The following is an 18784-nucleotide window of genomic DNA, read 5'->3' on the forward strand; positions in this document are numbered from 1 at the left end:
TATTACAGCACTATTCACTATAGCAAAGACATGGAACTAACCCAAATTCCCAACAATGATAGACTATTTGATAAAGAAAATGTGGTACATATACACCAGGGAGTACTACACAGCCATAGAAAGGGACACGATCATGTTCTTTGCAGGGACATGGATGAAGCTGGAAGCCATCATCTTCAGCAAACTAACACAGAAAGAGAAAACCAAACACCACATGTTCTCACTCATAAGTGGGAGTTGAACAATGAGAACACATGGGCACAGAGAGGGGAACATCACACACTGGGGCCTGTTGCGGGGTGGGGGCAAGGGGAGGGAATTTAGAGGACAGGTCAATAGTACATCAAGCCCCCATGGCACACGTATACCTATGTAACAAACCTGCACATTCTGCACATGTATCCCGGAACTTAAAGTAAAATTTAAAAATAAAATTGAAAATAAAACTAAAATTTTGATTAAAAAAATTAAAAAATAAAATCACGCAGCTGCTGTGGAAAACAGTTTGTTGGTTCCTCAAAAATTTAAACACAGAATTACATGTAATCCAGCAATTCCTCTCCTTGGTTTATAGGGAAGAGAATTGAAAACAGGGACTCAAACAGCCACTTGTATGTCAGTGTTCACTGCAGCCTTATTCAAAATACCCAAAAGATGGAATGAAGCCAAATGTCTACCCATGTATGAATGGATAAAGAAAACTTGGTATATGTATCCAGTGGGATATTATTCATCCGTAAGAAAGGAATGAAGTTCTGATACGTACTACAGTGTGGATGAGCCCTAAAAACATATGCTATGTGAAGGAACCATGCACAAAAGGACAGCTATTCTATAATTCCACTTACATGAAATATCAAAAATAGACACATTTATTGAGACAGAAAGTAAATTAATGGTTAACAGGGGATGGTGGCGGGAGTTATGGGAGTTATTGCTTAATGGTTACAGAGTTTTTGTTGAGGCAATAGAAAAGTTTGATTAATAGTGGTGATGGTTGCATAACACTCTGAATGTATTTAATGCCACTGAATTGTGCACTTAAAATGTTTATAATGGAAAATTTTAAAAAAACAAAACAGGTAGCTTGGTCCTATTTCCAAAGTCTGATTCAGTGGACCTAGGTTGGGACCCAAATCTTTTCATTTCTAACAAGCTGCCAGGTGATGGTGATGCTGCTGGTTCTGGGACATGCTTTAGACAGAAACATAACAAGAACTCCAGGGCCGGGAAGAAGAATCTTGGTTTCAAGGGATGGAGATCTGAGTTTGAATCCTGACCATACCTCTTTATTATAGCTGTTGAAATTGTGTTGCTTTGCTTTTTGAAGCCAGTGAAGTTACTCTCTTGCTTAAATTCTTTTAGTGACTCTCTATTGCATGTCAAACCAGCGTAAGATCTGGTCCTTGCTGTCCTCTGCAACCTTCTCTCATGCCATTTTCTCTTCTGCCCACCATGCCTCAGCCACACTACTCTTTTTATAGTTCCTTGAACGTAACAGGGCCTTTTCACCTGCTTGTGCCCAGGACAGTTTTCATTCGGTTGTTTGAAATGTTGTCTTCTTTATTTTTCTAAATTAATTATAATTTGTATTTTAAGTGCTAGGGTACATGTGCAGGATATTTTCCTGGAGCACCCTCTCTTTGCAGGTCCGTCACCATTACTGCATGTATCAGTTAGCTATTGCTGCACAACAAACCCCCAAAACTCAGGGGCTTATGTCAATAAGCTCACAGGTCTGCTCAAAAATTGTGTTGATAAGGATCGGTCTTGGTTGATCCCCTCTAGATTTACTCATATGCCTGTAGCTGGCTGGTGGAGTTGGCCAAAGGCTGACTTAACTGGGATAGTCTCAGTGCCGTGGTGATTAACTCCTGGCTGGGGCAATGTTGACGACTGGACCATGTGTCTTTCATTATCTAACAGGCCAGCCTGGGCTTGTTCCCGTGGTGCTCGGCAATGTTTCAAGGTAGAGTAGATGTTCACAAGACCCTTGAGGCCTAGGCTGGGAACTGGCACACCATCACTTCCACAGTGCTTTACTGATCAAAGCAAGTCACAAGACTAGCCCCAGACTTAAGGGATGGGGAAACAGACTCCCCCTCTTGAAGTGAGGGTGTACAAAGTCACTGTTCAAAATGTGTGAGTACAAATGGGGAATCAATTTGCAATCATTCTATCACATACTTTCCAACTGAAACATCTCCATTTCCGGCCCCGCACTCACCACAGTTTGAGAGTGTAGGCAGGGCTGGCTTCATGGGCCATCAACCTGTGCAGTCCCAGGGGGGCCGTGCTTAGAAAGGTCCTGTGATTAGATTACTGCTCTGCTGTTGCCCTCTTCAATTGTTTAGTAAATTTTGAACAAGGGACTCTGCAAATTATGTAGCAGGTTCTAAGTATAGTTTATGTGGGTGTTTATTTGTTCATCATTGGTCTTTCTAGATTGTAAGCTTCACCAGGGTCAGAACTAGCTCTCATTCAGCAAGTGCTTAGAAGTACCAGGTACATAACTGGCAGACAATATACTGTTAATGAATGAATGTACCAGTTATGAATTTATCTTCTTATTTGTGAAGTTCCAGAGATGTCTTTCCTGAAGGTAATGCGGATTATATAAGAATATGTATTAAAAGCAACTTGCACATAGTACATTTGTAACACATGTCTCCATCCCTTTTTAGTATTTAAGCACATAAAAATGCATTTCTTGGCATTTAATGGTCCCTGTATGTTTAACTGTATACTGTAGAAATGAAGGCACTCTTCCTGTCTTTTAGGAATTTCTGTTTTAGTTATGAGGATATGATTAAGAGAGAGAGAACAGTTCTTCCTATTATCTATTCCAGCTTGATGAGTGTATGATTCTCTGTAGATATAAAGAACTTTGTGCTTGAGCTCAAATACCTGGTACAGACAGATAACACAAAGAACATTCAGAGACTTGGACAATCATTTTGCTGCAGAGGTGGGTTATGGGAATGTAGAGGACAGAACCAACAGTTATTGAATACTTCCTATGTTACAGACTTTGGCCCTGCATATAGTATCTCAGTTAATTACATTTCACCTTCAGAGAAATCCTACTAAGTTAGTGATTTTTATCCCCATTGTGTAGATCAGGCAATTGGACTCAGAGATTAAGTAAGTTGCCAACCTTATATAGCCCAGAAGTGATGGAAATGGGATTTAGACCCAGGTCTTTATGATTTCAAAGTCTTTGCTCCTTCATTCAACAAATATTTATTAAGGGCTTACCCTGTGTTTCCACAGTTACCACTGTGTTGATTAAGGAGACATGATATTTACATGTGGTACACCAAGTACCATCAGGAGACAGAATTTGTCTTTCTCTGGGTTTCCAGCTTCAAAGAATAGGTGATCCCAGTGGAAACATCAAAAGGCGATGGCAATTTCACACAGTCCATCTTCCTAGAGAGCAAGGCGGTTCTTCTTGCTTCCTAATAGGAGTGGCCTCATGGAATGGCTCATTACAAAGATACTTTCCATGGGGCAGCTTTCAAAACTCATCTTCTCTTAGAATCCTGGATGCCAGGCAGTGCTTCTGGCCATCCTTTTATGAGAAGAAATGGCTGAGGTAGGGGAAATATGTCAGTGTCTCATTACAGAAATTACCTCTTGATCAATTCAACACTACAAAAATCTCCCTGAAAAAGAGGTAGCCACTTCTCAGGTGAGAGTCAGCATAGCTCCAGGCTTTTAATATTTATCTTGTACATGCAGCCTCATGGATTCAACAACCACATCTGCTGAATTGCTCCAGAACTAAAAATGCTTGTGATGTGCCTTCAGGTTAAAATAACATTATTCTCTATTTTAAATATTATTATGTTGCCTTTATAGGCAAAGTAAAAGCAAAAGCTCCTCACTTGTCAAACCTAATTTCTGGACCCTGGTGGATCCTTGTGGATAGTGCAAAAAAAAAGTGCTGCTGATTAAATAGCAGAGGATGGAATCACTTGCTTGGTGCCTGGTACATAAGCCTCTAGCATTAGGTAATTCCTGTCTGAGACACAGAACACAAGCTGGGAATTTCTTCACTTCAAAACAGCATCCATTTGAGAAAAGCTGGCCAGTAGTGATAGGCTTATCTGAATCTTCTGATTGTCATAGATTTTCATTATCAGGATGGTTAACTACCCACTCAATTTCCCTTTGATGCATTCTAAGCTGATTATGCTATTACAATTTCAGAGGGTGAAAAATAAAAAAAATGAGCCGAGGTGAACCAAAATAAGTTATAAGGATGCTTCATGGGTTGAGTGTTCTGACAGTTTCTAAATAGTTGAGGCCTCAGGGAGACTTCATTCCAAAGCCTTTCACAGAGGCCAAGGCTCTCCTGTCTTGTTTCTCTGTCTCTGTGTCTGTCTGGTGAACTTGGGTCTGAAACCTTTCCCTTACCTGGACATCACTGTCTCCTCTAACAGCTGAGGTGTCACTGGGAAGTGAAATTGATTACAACTTTTTAAAAATTCCACAGCTGTTGTTTTTACCTCAGCTGCTTCCCATAATTCCACAGATGGTAAACATATGTTTATAGGCACATTGAAAAAGAAGCTATATTGGATTCCTCCCATTTTAATTCTTATTTTTCCTTTCATGCAGAAAGTCAAAGTCACAGAACTGGGGAATCTTACACATTTGAAGATTAATATTTCTGTGCATTAAGACTTTGGAAACAGCAGGACAGCTAATGATATGCTAATGAGCTGACAGTTTTTATTGATCATAATGAAAGTCGACAAGTGTCTTTCTTGGCGGTTTTGCATGCTGGAATATTTTATTAACGTCTTCAGGGCAGAAGTACATGATTGGTTGCATTTTGAAAACCCTCCCTGTGAGTTTACAGGTCCTACTTTTTGTTAGCCTGTTTCCAAAGCTTGAGTCGCTGCCAGTTTATAAACAGAACACATCTTCATCCATATATTTACATGCCCAGCAGGAAACTCTCCCACCCCTTTTTCCTCTCTCTTTCAAAGCAATTTGTTTCAGTATTTTAGCATACAAAAAAATAGAACCATTTTCTTCAGTGTAAACAGAGATCTGCAGGGAAATAAGAGCGTTAAAAAAGAATTAGCATTTGTTTGGTGGTGAAGCTGCTTTTGTTTGTATCAGAAAGCTCTGCATGTTTAGAAGAGCTTGCTTAATCTTAGTTATTCCATACACAAGTGGGACCTAATTGGATAATTTTCTAATTTTTTAATTGCATCTTTCTATATTTCTTAATGCAAAATGAGAAACGTTCTAGGAATAATAGAAATAATGAGCATTAGTTCCCTAAACATTAAAAATCCATAATGTACAATGTACCTGGTGAAAATTTATTTTTCAGTGCATAGTGAGCTGACAGCAGGAGGTACAGGGTGGCAACAGGTGGATTAAACAAAAGGAAAAAAAATCCATTTTTCTGCCGTCCATCCGTACTAAATAGTAAGCTTATTAATTTTGGGCTCTGCACCTTAGGGATTTAGAGCCCTGCACTTTAGGCTCTAAATTTTGGGCTCTGCACTTTAGGGCCTCAGATCAGCTGAGGTTCATCATTACACTAACAATAAGAAAATGGGATTGTTTAGCGAATTAATAGTGTAAATAAGATTACGGGGGGCGGGGGGATGGGGGGAAGAATATTAGGCTACCTAAAAAGACTTCTGTTTTCTAGCACTGAAAAACTGTCTTAGCAAATTATTATTATCTAATACAAATAGTTTTGCATGTTTGATTGGTATCTATCTATTAAGGCAATTAAGATAAAATCTCATTTTGATAACAAGACCTCTTTGTAGCAACATGTTGTTGGTTCATGTTAAGGGGATCCCTTAAATTATATATTTTTACCTACAGCATATTGTAGTGACCCAGCACTGGTTTTAGAGTGTTAATCGAAAAGTGTCTGGATCTGTCTCTAGCTAATGATAAACAAGTATCAATCAATTTAGAAAAGTTTATTTTGCCAAGGTTAAGGATGCACCCATGACACAACTTCAGGAGGTCCTGAGGACATGTGCCCAAGGTGGTCCTCATGTATACCTTGCTTTATACATCTTAGGGAGACATAATACATCCATCAGTACATGTAAGATTTACATTGGTTTGATCTGGAAGGGTAGGACAACCAGAAGGGTGGCAGCTTCCAGGTCATAGGTAGATTTAAAATTTTTCTGATCGGCTATTGGTTGAAAGCGTTATCAGTAGTAAGGAATGTCTGGGTTCTGATAAGGGGTTGTGGAGAAGAAGCTTTTCTCATGCAGATGAAGCCTCTAAATAGCAGGCTTCAGGGAGAATATATTGTAAATGTGTATCATTAGACTTAAGGTCTGTGTTGATGTAAATGCTGGAGGGGTTTAATGAAGCATGTTCAACTCCTTTTCCATCGTGGTCTAAACTAGATTTCCGGGTTAACTCTGGAATGCCCTTGGCAGAGAGAAGGGGGTTCATTCAGATGGTTGGGGGCCTTAGAACTTTATTTTTGGTTTTCAAGAGTTAGTAGCCCTGTAGTATATAGCCTAGGATTAAGGTTTCCTTTAGAAAAGCTACTTAGAGTATCAAAGCCTTAAATTTCTCATAGGTCATATGACCAGGTAATCTGGCCCTAGATAAGTAGTTCTTATGGAAAGTATCAAAATGACCTCAGACAGTTTTCAAAATAGTCATGACTGTTCTTTCAACCTCTTCCAAAATTCTGATATATACCCTAAATTAAAAACTAATGCCCCACATGATCTTCACAGATCCTAACTGTGCTCAAAATTATGTGGTTCAGTATTGTATAATTCATAGTTTTCAATAATTTGATGCTTTAGAATATTTATTGTGTTTACTATGTGAAATCTACTACAATAGGAACTTCAGGGGATACTAAGATGAAAATCTATTATCTTTGCATTCATGGTGTTTATAATACAATCTAGTAATTCTGTTGGGTTTTATTCAGTTCCAAATCAGTAAGATTTTACTCTATTTATATATGAGTTGGATGCAATAATTTTAACCATTGTGAACTTTTAATGAGTAAACGCTCTTGCTCCAAAAGTAGCAAATGGTTGACAATAGAGCAGAATTTTTCAAAGTGAGGTCCTTTTACCATTCATCAGAATCATCTGGAAGAGGTTTTGTTTAAAAAATGAATATTCCTGGGCCCACTCCAATCCTACTGAAACAGGATCCTTTGGGTTGACACAAGAATCTGAATATTAAGCAGATACTCAAGGTGATTCTCAGGAACTTGAAGTTTAAGAAACACTGCCAAAATGAATAATATGAAATAAAGCATACGTCTGAAAAAAGGAGATCAAATGAGGTCAGCTAATACAGGCCCAGATAGAGTTGCATTTTTCAGTTAAATGTAGATACATTTAGAGTTAAATGAGGAGAAATAATAAAAATTTTGTCTTTTTATCCCTTATCTCCTTTGGGAGAAGTTGTAGTGCTGAAAGGCACATTTTCATCTGTGGAAATCCTCATAGATGATATATATATATATATATATTTTTTTTTTTTGAGAGGAATAAGGCTGATTAAGCTCCTTTGTAGTTTTATGCATTATAAAATCCCTTTTGTAGTTTTATGAAGGAAACTACATGCTTAGCAAATGCTTCTTTTATCAGCAAATGTCCTGGCAGTAAATTGTCCATATAGCAATTTAATGCCAGACCTTCTGATTCTTATTCTGGGGAAGGTGCTGGGATATACACAAATGTGTGTAGTCACATGCATACACACACATGCACTCAGACATCTTTAGATTATAAGTGGTATCTGTAGGGTATCACCACTTTTCTTTTAATCCAGCATTGACTTACAACTATTCAAATAAATTAACATTCCCATCTTGATTCATTTGGTAAGAACACATTTTGATGCCAGTATGTGGGCTCACCTCTATGACCTTTCCTTATAAAAAATACCAAGTGCTTTGGGTTTTTGTATTAATGAGCATTGGGAAGCTGTCAGCTTTTATTTCTGTTTTTTGTTCAAGTCAACATCATTGACCTTCACCTAATGATCTATGTAACATACACACACAGGTACCAGAGATTAAAAGTGGAAAGACAGGGAAGTAAGGAGAGATGCACATAGAGGAAAGGTGTGAGGGCAGGTGATTTGTAAATCATAATGTCACTAAAATGAGTAAGGTCACTTGAAAAGGAAAACTGCTGTGTGCTGTATTTTCTTGCTTTAGGATTAGTGGGATGGGGTATTATTTTAAAATGAGTTTCCAATTTGGTTTTGGAAAGGTATTTAACACCATGACACATGTGCTCCAGGATTCTGGGTACCCTTTTCCATGGATGATAAAAATAAAAATAATCTAGGGTCTTCTGATGAACAGGTATGGATCCGATCCTTTTCTGTACATATACTTCCACCAATTCTGCATCGCCTAGGGTAACCAGCTGTCCTGGTTTGCCTAGGAGCCTCTGTTTTAGCGCTGAATTTTTCCATGTTCCAGGAAATCCATAAGATGGAAATCTATAGTTTTGTCTGTTTACATTCTTTTATTATTATTATTATTATTATTATTTGAAAAGTAATGAAAGCATAGATGTCTAAAATGTGACAATTTCAGTTTGGAGGCCTGTTTCATTGACCTAGAACATGAGTGCTGGGTGGATCTTTAGATTTTTCATCTAGCACTTCTTTTCCAGATGAAGCAACTGGGGCTCATAGAAGGTGGCTAACTTATTGCCTAAGTCTGTACAGTTAGCTAGATCCAGATCCAGAACTTGAAACCAGGTTCCCTGACTTCTAATCCATGCTCGTCTCAAATTGCCACATGTGCTTGAAGGTGTGATAGCCTCTCAAAGAGTTAATTTGCTTTGAAAGACTGAGTAATTTCATCCCAGAGAGAAGTTAATTCATTTAGATTGTGCTCCATTAATTGCTCCCTGGTATTCCTCTGCAAGAGATTATGAATTAATATTGAGGAGCAGTGGCAGAAACTTCTTCTCCATGGGGAGGCTGTCTTCTCTCGTAATCGCAAACACTGCATCATCCTTGAAGAGGAAGAGGTTAATAAACATATAATTCTGTGGAAGAGGTGCTGTGATCCTGTTATTTCTATTAATATTTCCAATTAATATTTTTTCTTGAAATAATAAGCCAAAAACTGCATTTGCTGATTGCCTTCTGCTGTTTAGAAAATGAGCACATATATGTTAAATGTTACTCCCTCTGAAAGACTTGCAGCACTCTCTTAAGTCTATTTTATTTATAGAATAAGCTCAGTATTCTGAACCAGCTTCTACATCTTCCATCTGTTCTGTAATATCTCTGCCATCAAATCAGAAAAAACCCTAACAACAGAATCTTGAAATTCAACTAGAAAAATTCAAAAGTCAAGTCAATATTTTCATTGAGAGATGACAGCTCTGATGACTTTCTTAAACTTGAGCTATTCTTCCAGACTGAATTACAGAATTAAAAGACCACCTTTTACTTTTAAGACTCATCAACAAAGACTCATGTTACTCAATTAGTTGAGGAGCAAGGATTGTTATGGAATTTTCCCAATGTCTAATTTTATTTCCTTCGCTAAATGAATCAGTAGAAAAATTTTAGCATAATATCTTTCTATTATATTTCTTCCCACTTTAAAAAAATCCTGTAAATCAGCAATATTTAATATTCCAGGATGATTAGGGCATTAAGGAGAATTTTTATTGAATCAATGCTTTTTACTGATGTATCTTTGGTGTTATAATCTATAATTGGCATTAACTAGTGGTAACTAATTGGAGCTTTCTCCACATAAATGTACAATTCGAGATTCCTAAAGTAGGATGCTTTAGAGTAGTTCAGTATGTACTAAGGCCAGCTCACCCTTTGAATGAATCAATTTTGTTGAAAAATAATCTGACCTGCCAAGAGTGTGTGATTGCATAGGGGACATTTGAGCTGGTGACTGTAATCTTGATTGCCACCTGTCTCTTCTATTATCAAGGGGATCATCCAAGATGGGAAGATCATCTTTATGCCGAATGGATATATAACACAGTGTCCAAATCTAAATCGCAGTAAGTAGCAACTTAAAGCATTGTGATATATTATATAACTTGTTGATTGTATCAGAGAAACACATCTGGAAAGATAGACCCAAATTGTTTACAGTGTTGACTTCTGAGGTTCTGGGGATAGTGACAGAGAACTTATTATCTACATTATATAATTCTGTGTCTTTAAAAAAAATGTATCATTTATTGTATTAATCCGTTTTCTCACTGCTGGTAAAGACATACCCTAGACTGGGTAATTTATAAAGGAAAGAGGTTTAATTGACTCACAGTTCCACATGGATGGGGAGGCCTCGCAATCATAGTGGAAGGCAAAACACGAGCAAAGTCACATCTTACATGGTGGCAGCCAAAGAGAATGAGAGCCAAGTGAAAGGTGAAACCCCTTATAAAACCATCAGATCTTGTGAGACTTATTCACTACCATAAGAATAGTATGGGAGTAACTGCCTTCATGATTCAATTATTTCCAACTGGGTCCCTCCCACATGTGGGAATTATGGGAGCTACAATTCAAGATGAGATTTGAGTGGGGATGCAGCCAACCCATATCATTTATTGAACTAAAATTTGAAAAGAAGAGGGTTACATTAGCAGGTTCTATAGGTGGATATAGAAAGATATGTTTAATATAAATTTTTAAAAACTATTCCTTAAGATTCTTGACCTGGATGAGAGTTTACTTTTTCTTCTTCTATGATACTTCACATTTTTTAAGTTACCTCCCTATAAAAATGAGAGTTTAATTTTAACTTTAAAATGTCATGTTGCCTTTCTTTTTAGTTAACAATGCCTTTTTCCTGTTCCTTTCTTTTTGCTTATTAAAATAGGAAAAGATCCAGACCTGAAATCCTCTGTGATTTCACTCAAGTTTCAAAGCAATGTCAACCAAAAAAACCCCAAAAACTCTTCTACATAGTCACGTATCTACTGTTTTAAAATTTTATTTCTTATATTAGCACAATATAAATATATATGTTTTATATTTTCTTTATTGAGCTTGCCCAACCTGCAGTGATTTCTTAAGCCTGGTGCAAGGAATAATGGATTTACAAGAGCTTTTGGCCAAGATGACTGCAAAAGTAGGTATCTAAATTTCATTTGTGATGTTTCATTTCTTTTTCTGTCCTATCTGGAATTTGGAGTGATATGTTATAATGGAAACATTTTTAGCCTCGGCATCTGCTATATGTTACTACAAAAATGTTTTATTCTTACTCAAAATAGGACTACCAATAGTAAACATAACCATTCCTGTCTTTGATGCTATTAAGCTGTATCATAATGTTTACTTGAAAAATGTTTGGAAGCAAGAGGCAATATGTATCACTGTAGATTCCGTGGGAGTGGAAAAGGAATTTGCCTATTGGCTATTAAAGTAGTAACACTGTAAGATGATCTATGGTCAGAGCCACTGCTCTTATAAGCTAATGCATTTTGGATGTAAGAATAATTGCCAATAATCGGAAGGGGCAAAATAGCTATTGTTAGGAACAGATTACTGTCAAAAGAAGGCATTATATTACATTTTTAATGTATAATTTATTTCAAGGCTGGTCCTGAGTTAAATAGCAAAGGAGGTAAAGTTTGCCTTTCAACACCTTCGGTTTTATAATTCTGCACCTTTTCCTCCTCTCCATTCCATCATCCACTTAACAAGCATCTTTTGAGGACCTGCCGTTTGCTGGGCACTGTGTTAGGCACAAAGAGGCAATAGTGAAAAAGACATACTTTCTACCCTAGATATGTTCATACTGAGTGGCAGAGCCAAATGTGTAAACAGCTAAGGGCTTTAATATATATTCGTAAAGTGTATATTCATAATGAAAAGCCCTGAGCCTTGTTGAAAAAGACACTGAAAATATAGAAAATATGGCTAATGCTGTTGTTATGGTACCAATCAGTTGTGGACATGAGTTCCAGCCTAGGGCGAAGAAAGAATTAGGTTGGGCCTAAGAGACATTATACTCTGCAAAAAGAAGAATTTTAATAACAGTGAAAATGATACATTAATCCTATTGTACCTGCAGCTAAGACTGCTCCCTACCATCAGCCATGGCATGTGCAAAAAAATTGGTGGGTAGGTAAGTGTTTGCAAGATAAGGCTATAGTTTGGACCCATGGATTGTGCTGCTGAAGACAATGTTTCTATTTCAAACTGGGCTTTTGGCTAAGGCAAACCCCTTTTTGTCTGGAAAGGAGAGATGGAAAACTTTTCTAAGAAACCAATTGAGACTGAGGCTGAGATCTGAAGCATTAGCTTTTCACTTCAGAGTATAGTCGGAATGTGAAATGCAGGTGATTATTTACCTTCCCAGCTTGTGTTATAGAGAGGCTTTTATTTCATATTGTCTGGAGCAGCTTGATCTCAATACTGTTAATTATATTTTAGCATGCTACCAAATTTTTGGAACAAGAAACATGCCACTCTGTCTCAGGTGATTGTGGTTCTTCATTCTCCAGCTTCGAGGGCGTCGTTTGCTTTCTCATTCTTTCCCATTGCAGAGAATGTCATTTTTCTCTTTTTAGCCACACATCATCTAGGAGCCCCAGAGAGCTCTATTCTCAAAACATTATTGTGTAAAATGGGCCTTTGTGAGGTAGGTATTTTATTGTGGGCAGTTGCAAACAGCAAATTTTTTAATCCATCTTCTAAACCTCCCTTTGGCACTTTGGCAGATTTTTAGGTCTGTTCCTTCCGAACAGTATATAGAATTACAATTTGAAAACTGAGTACTTCCATCTTTGCTGTGTAATTTGAAATCTATGATCATCTAGAATAAGCGTTGGCAAACTTTTTCTGTAAAGGACCAGCTAGTAAATTTTGGGCCTTGCAAGCCAAGAGGCAAAATCAAGGATATTATGTGTAGACTTAGTTCATTTAAGTATAATAATTTAAATTATAACTATTGAAAACTATAAGAACCATTCTTAGCTTATAGGACATACAAAAGTAAGTAGAGGGCCAGATTTGGTCCACTGGCCTTAGTTTGTCAACCGTTGATCTAAAAGAAATGGAAAAGTCAGTAATACAAGCATTTACTATGTATTAGTTAAAATGCTTAAGCTTTTATATCCCCTGTCACTTTAATCTTTACCACAATCCTTTGAGCTTGCTTTAATTTATTAGTCTGCTTTACAGATGAGATGACTGAGGTCCAGGAAGGTCTGATAACTTTTCCTAAGAGAGTAGATGGCAGAGCTGGGACCTAAACTCAGGTAGTTAGATCCTGAAAGTTGAATCATGGCTGAGAAAGTTTATGGTTTGACAAGAGAGGGTTAAGAAGAGAGATAAAAGCTATAAATAGGGAGTAATATTACTCTTTCTAACCCTCACCATCCACTGGCAGGAGGATGGAGATATTACCAAGAAAGAGCAAATAAAAAGAAAGGAAAAGAGAAATGAATGTTTGATCATTTTATTGAGCTGAACTAAAGTTTTCAGATCATACCTGCTTGGAATGAAATGTGTCAACATAGAACTTGTAGTAACTTTTCAAAGAAGAAGGTTATGGCAAGAGCAAGGTCTCTTTTTTATTGTGTTATTTTATTTTTTTTTTTAAGAACAGTGTCTCTTAATGCACGCTTTTGGCTATGAGCTGCTTGTTTTCCTTGGAAATAGTGAAAATTATTTGACATTATTTACTTAAGTATTTTCAAACCAGATTGCTCAGAATCAGACTGCTACACCTAGGAAAGGCCAGGTGAAGTCTCAGGAAAGGATTCTTTAAGGATTTTCAAGGAAGATTTTTTTTTCCTTCTAGCTAGTGCCAAGGTCTGAACATGAAAGTTTTCTTTCTGTGCCTTGAGCAAGCCTCCTTCTTTTTGTTCACTCTAACACTGAGGGTATCACATGTTAGGTCAAATCTTTATATAGGGGTTTGCTTTAAGGTACCCATCTTGGGAAGATACTTTTCCCCAACTCTGTCCCCCTATACCCTGTGCAACCATCAGGGTGGAAGCTCAGGGGCTCTACATTGCATCAGAAATCTTCAGGATGTTGTTGTCTTTGGTGCTCACTTATTTCCTGGGATCCCTGCAGTCACTTTGTTTTGGCCTCTGTGACTTTCTTTCTTCCTTTTGTATTAGCTCCGTGACAATTTTCAAAAGTTTTTATTTATATATTGAATACAGCAGTTTAGTTGGTTCAGCTGGTGAAGTCCTTCAGGGTATGTAGTCTGCCATCTTGGTGGAGGCGAAAATGTAACTCACTTTTTTGGCAGGTGGAAGGAGATGGAGTCTGGAAATGTCAGGCAAACTTGAAGTTCAATATGGTTCGCAGATGCAAAAAGAATTCTATGGCACTAAATTTATCTGGGCCCAGTCTTTATTTTTAATTAAATAGGCCGATTGTGGCAGAATTCAGTTAATAGGGCTGGAGGTAATTTTTGGAGTTTTGATTTGAGTTGTCCAGCAGTTCCGATTAAGATGGGTAGACAGTCATATAGGTCATAGTGGAGATAGAGAATGGGCTTTAAAGTCAGGCTGATATGATTCTGAGTCTCTATTTTATAATTTCCTTGGATATTTATAGCTTTGAATAAGTTATTCAACTTGTTTCAGCATCTGTTTCCCCATATGTAAAATGGTGACAATTATTCCTGCTCTTGTAAAGATTCCGTGAGCCCAGGCAAATGAGGTTTGTTGCATGGCACACAAATGTCATTCAATAGGTGGTGGCTGCTGCTGTTTATACTCTTAAACCTAGAAGATATAGACAACCATGGTGGGATGATGGTTCCTTAGAGAAAATGGTCCTTAAGAAAATGCACATCTTCCCCAGTGACTTGAAATCACAAAGTCTGGTAGAGCCTATGCATTGCTGTCAAGACTCTAGTCTAGGAGTCCTGGAAAACAGCAGGAAGTCCTTCCCCTTGGGTCAAGGTGGAAACCCTGGAGCCCTTCCGGAGAAGAAGCTCCGTGTATAAGCTAGAGAGGAATTGGTAGTCAAAGTCAGAACCAAACAGATGTAGATACCAGATCAGCCCAGGGGTCTGTGTAGGAGAGCTCATTGATCCTTTTCTCCTTTTAGGGTTAGGCATGCTGGCAAGTGACTGTGCCCTTGCTTGATCATGGGAGCAGCCTGCACTCACATTCAGGTGACAGAGGTCAGGGTAGATAAGAGCTCTCTTGAGGAATTCTGGCTTTTTGGCAAAACTGTACTGTTTTTAAGGCAGAGAAGAGATGGGGCTGCTACCTCAAGTAATAAACTTTTTTGTCCTCCTACATTTCCCTTAGTGATCTACAAGCATCAGCCACTCCCCTGGCTTACTCTGAAGTTTCTCTCAGGTGGTTTTGACATTGTGGGAACTACCTACCTGCTGGGAACATTATGATAGGGTCAGACTCTGTCCTGCTATCAGATCCCAACTGCACTGTAATCCCATTCTGACTTCAAGCTCAGAAAGAAGAGATACTGAAGACTGGGACTTTCTTGATTACTTCTGTTTAAATATTTGACAAATCTATGTATGCAAATCAAGTGACACTTGGAGTGGCATTTAAGCTTGTGATATCTCTAATTTTGAGACTTTCATTGTTTTGAGGAATTCCATAATGATTTTTCGATTAAGCTTAAATGTTTAACAATAGAAGCTTCTTTTTTCCTTTCATATAGCAAATGCCAAGTAAATGGTATTTCAAAGAAAAGAAACAATCCACCACACGACTAATGTACTTAGATCTGTTCATTGACCTCTGATGATAAAAAAGGCCTCTGCTGTCTATCTTTCATTATGTAGGGTTCAGAATAAATGATTTGGTCCATGGTTGCTTAGATAAATGCATAAACAAGAGGAAGACAGAATAGAGATGTAGATGTGATACCATATCTATTTTGAATCTGCAGACAATCTTAGAGAAAGTGTCAGGTAGTATAGAAATAGCTTTTGAAAATGAATGTGTATAAATTCAGCATGCTAATACCAGTGACAGAAAATGCAATTCATTTTTTGATTCACAGTTGTTTGTCTCCTTTATTGCTGTTTTAGGATTTAGCAGGAGTAAAAGGGAAGGCAAGAGGTTACATGAAGTTCTTTGAAAAATTAGCTTTTTGCCTTAACATCCCTTTGCCTTTGTGTCTATTTGGTGTGCTCTTATTATTACAGACAATAGGACTTCTCAATGTTGTCAGAAAAGGCTACAAATATTAAAAATAAAAACCACATTCAGAAGGGAAACAAAATCAGCCTTGAGAATAGCATTCATTATATTAAAACTGACATTTTCTTTGGAATTGAGTTTTGTAGGTGAGCACAGCTCAGCTTTGTGGGACAGTGCTAGAAATTGCCACTGTTTCCCTTAGGCAAGCTCCTGGATTTTAAGAAAGCTCAGATAGATGTAGAGTTGCCTTTTGGGCCATTTAGTCCTTAAGAAGTTCCCTTCTTGGAGTGATAGAGACACCAGAATTGTTCCAGATTTTCAGAGTAAGGCACGTATGGGTCCTCTCACAAAGGTACACAATTCTGAGACCCTTTTAGGAGGAATGCAGATCTGGTTCAACTCTGTTGTTCAATCCAAGGTCATATATCTGTTACTGCCTTGTGTAGGAACTACTGGGGCTATAGAAATGAAGTAAAGATAAGTGATAAGTTGTTACTTTCTTTCTATTGAGGTTCCACATCTGTGGATTCAACCAACCATGGACCAACAATACTCAGAAAAAAATTCCAAAAAGTTACAGAGAGTAAAACTTGAATTTTCCATGTACCGAGTACTGCATTGAATCCATGTGAATGCATTGATGTTTAGACATTGTATTAGTTATTATAAGTTATCTAGAGATGACTTAAAGTGTATAGGAGGATGTGCATACGTTATATGCAAACTATACTATTTTATATAAAGGACTTGAACATTTTCAGATTTTGGTATCTGCAAGTGGCCAAACCATATGCCATCATCCCTCAGTGTCCAAGAGTATCACCAAACTCAGCAGTGTATTTTATCCGTTTCCTAAAGCATTGCCAAATAACTTAATTATCATAGATTCTATAAACTCTATGATTAGGCTGGAGTTTTGTTGTATTTATTTATTTATTTATTGAGATGGAGTATCGCTCTGTTGCCCAGGCTGGAGTGCACTGGCGTGATCTTGGCCTGCTGCAACCTCCGCCTCCCAGGTTCAAGAGATTCTCATGTCTCAGCCTCCAGAGTAGCTGGTGGTACCCGCTACCACACCTGGCTTTTTTTTTTTTTTTTTGTATTTGTAGTGGAGACAGGGTTTCGCCATGTTGGCTGGGCTGGTCTCAAACTCCTGACCTTGGGTCATCTGCTCGTCTTGGCCTCCCAAAGTGCTGGGATTATAGGTGTGAGTCACTGCACCTGACCTAGGCTGGAGTTTTAAATGAAACATGGATTTGTAGAAGATCATGCATATTAGAAGGAGTGATAGGAAGCTAATATTTCAGGCAGCGTCAACTCTTAGTTCTTTAGGGGCTGCTCATGGTGCATCGTGGTTGGGCTAAGATCCTATTTTTTGTGTTTTCTACCCTTTGCTACCACCCACAAAAGGCAGACAAGGGGTAAATTTTCTTGAGAAATTCCAAAAGCTTGGAGGAAGAGGATGAAATAAATGACAAAAACAAAGGTTAGAATTACATGTGGATTCCATTTCCAGAGAGTAGTTCTGGTATGAGTAAGTCAGAGGAAGGTGTATGAAATGGAACCATAGTTAATGTAGAAAGATGGTGGAAGTCATTCCCTAGGTTTATCTATTATGTCTAAAATAGTGGCTCAAAATAATCTTAGTTAGATCAAAGGTTGAATTGATCTCCTGTGTGGGGAAAGTACTTAAGACATGAAAGGATAAACATGATTGAGAAGGAAAAGAGAAACTCAGATAATTTTCTAGGAAACGATATTTGTTTTTCAATCATGGTGGTCTCTATGTAAGGGAAAGGAAAGGGAGAGTAATATCACTACTAGGTTGAGTTACTCTTTCGTGTGGATGTGACAGTAGACAGATCATATCAAAGTGCTGTATTTAGGGTTTTTTTGCACCATATTTTTGAAGGTAAACTGGAGTAGGCTGTATGAAAAGTGATCAGAAGAGAGGCTTGGAATCATATCATGAGGAGCTGTTAAGGGAACCTGGTGGTGCCAAGTGTGGTCAAGACGACAGGATAACCTCAAATGCATGAAGATTAGGTTTGCTCAGGATGGATTACAATGAAAACCTAGGTATGGCAGGAAAAAAAGAAAGATTTCACAGCCAAAACCATGAAAAATGTTTCAAACAAGAGAGCTAACTGAGAAAAGTGGCTTTCCTTGGAAGATAATACATGTTCCTCCACTGGAGATGTACAAAGGCTAGATAATCACTTGAGGTTTCTTGTGAGGATATTCAAGCTTTATAATCCCTTTCCAGCGGGAGAGTCTAAGACTCTGTGATTATTGGCAATGACTGGGTGGCCTAGAAAAATAAAAAAGGTTATTTTACAAAATTCTGATCTTACCTGGGGTTTTGGTTACTTTTCCTGATCTTCTTCTAAGCACAAAAGTGAATTCCTGGGGCATTCTGTTTGGGGGATCCGCTTACCACTTTTCTTTTTTTCTGACCCCAGCTCTCCAGAATTTTTCATCAGACAGAAGGCAGTGACTTCCTAGTTTGTAAACCACGACATTCTAGTTAGTGTGTGAAGAACATAGAGAGGATAGTGGGAGATAAATGTAAGTGCCTCGGAGTTCCTGATTAGATCGCCTGTAAACATCATAATGAGTCCTTGAGAACACATTCATTATGAGTGTTTTTG

At 37.8% G+C, this 18784-nt stretch overlaps 1 protein-coding gene across 2 annotated transcripts in view; it reads left to right on the forward strand.

Annotated features, from left to right (window-relative positions):
• Nucleotides 1-18784, forward strand: part of NELL1 (neural EGFL like 1) — a 910206-nt gene that overhangs the window by 237820 nt on the left and 653602 nt on the right. For both annotated transcript variants that reach the window (XM_016920567.4, XM_016920568.4), the window contains exons 6-7: nt 9962-10034; nt 11031-11113. In XM_016920567.4, coding sequence (XP_016776056.3) covers nt 9962-10034; nt 11031-11113 — 156 coding nt within the window. The remainder of the gene's footprint in view (nt 1-9961; nt 10035-11030; nt 11114-18784) is intronic.

This window comes from Pan troglodytes, chromosome 9, assembly GCF_028858775.2.
Source record: "Pan troglodytes isolate AG18354 chromosome 9, NHGRI_mPanTro3-v2.0_pri, whole genome shotgun sequence".
NCBI classification, from domain to species: Eukaryota; Metazoa; Chordata; class Mammalia; order Primates; family Hominidae; genus Pan; species Pan troglodytes.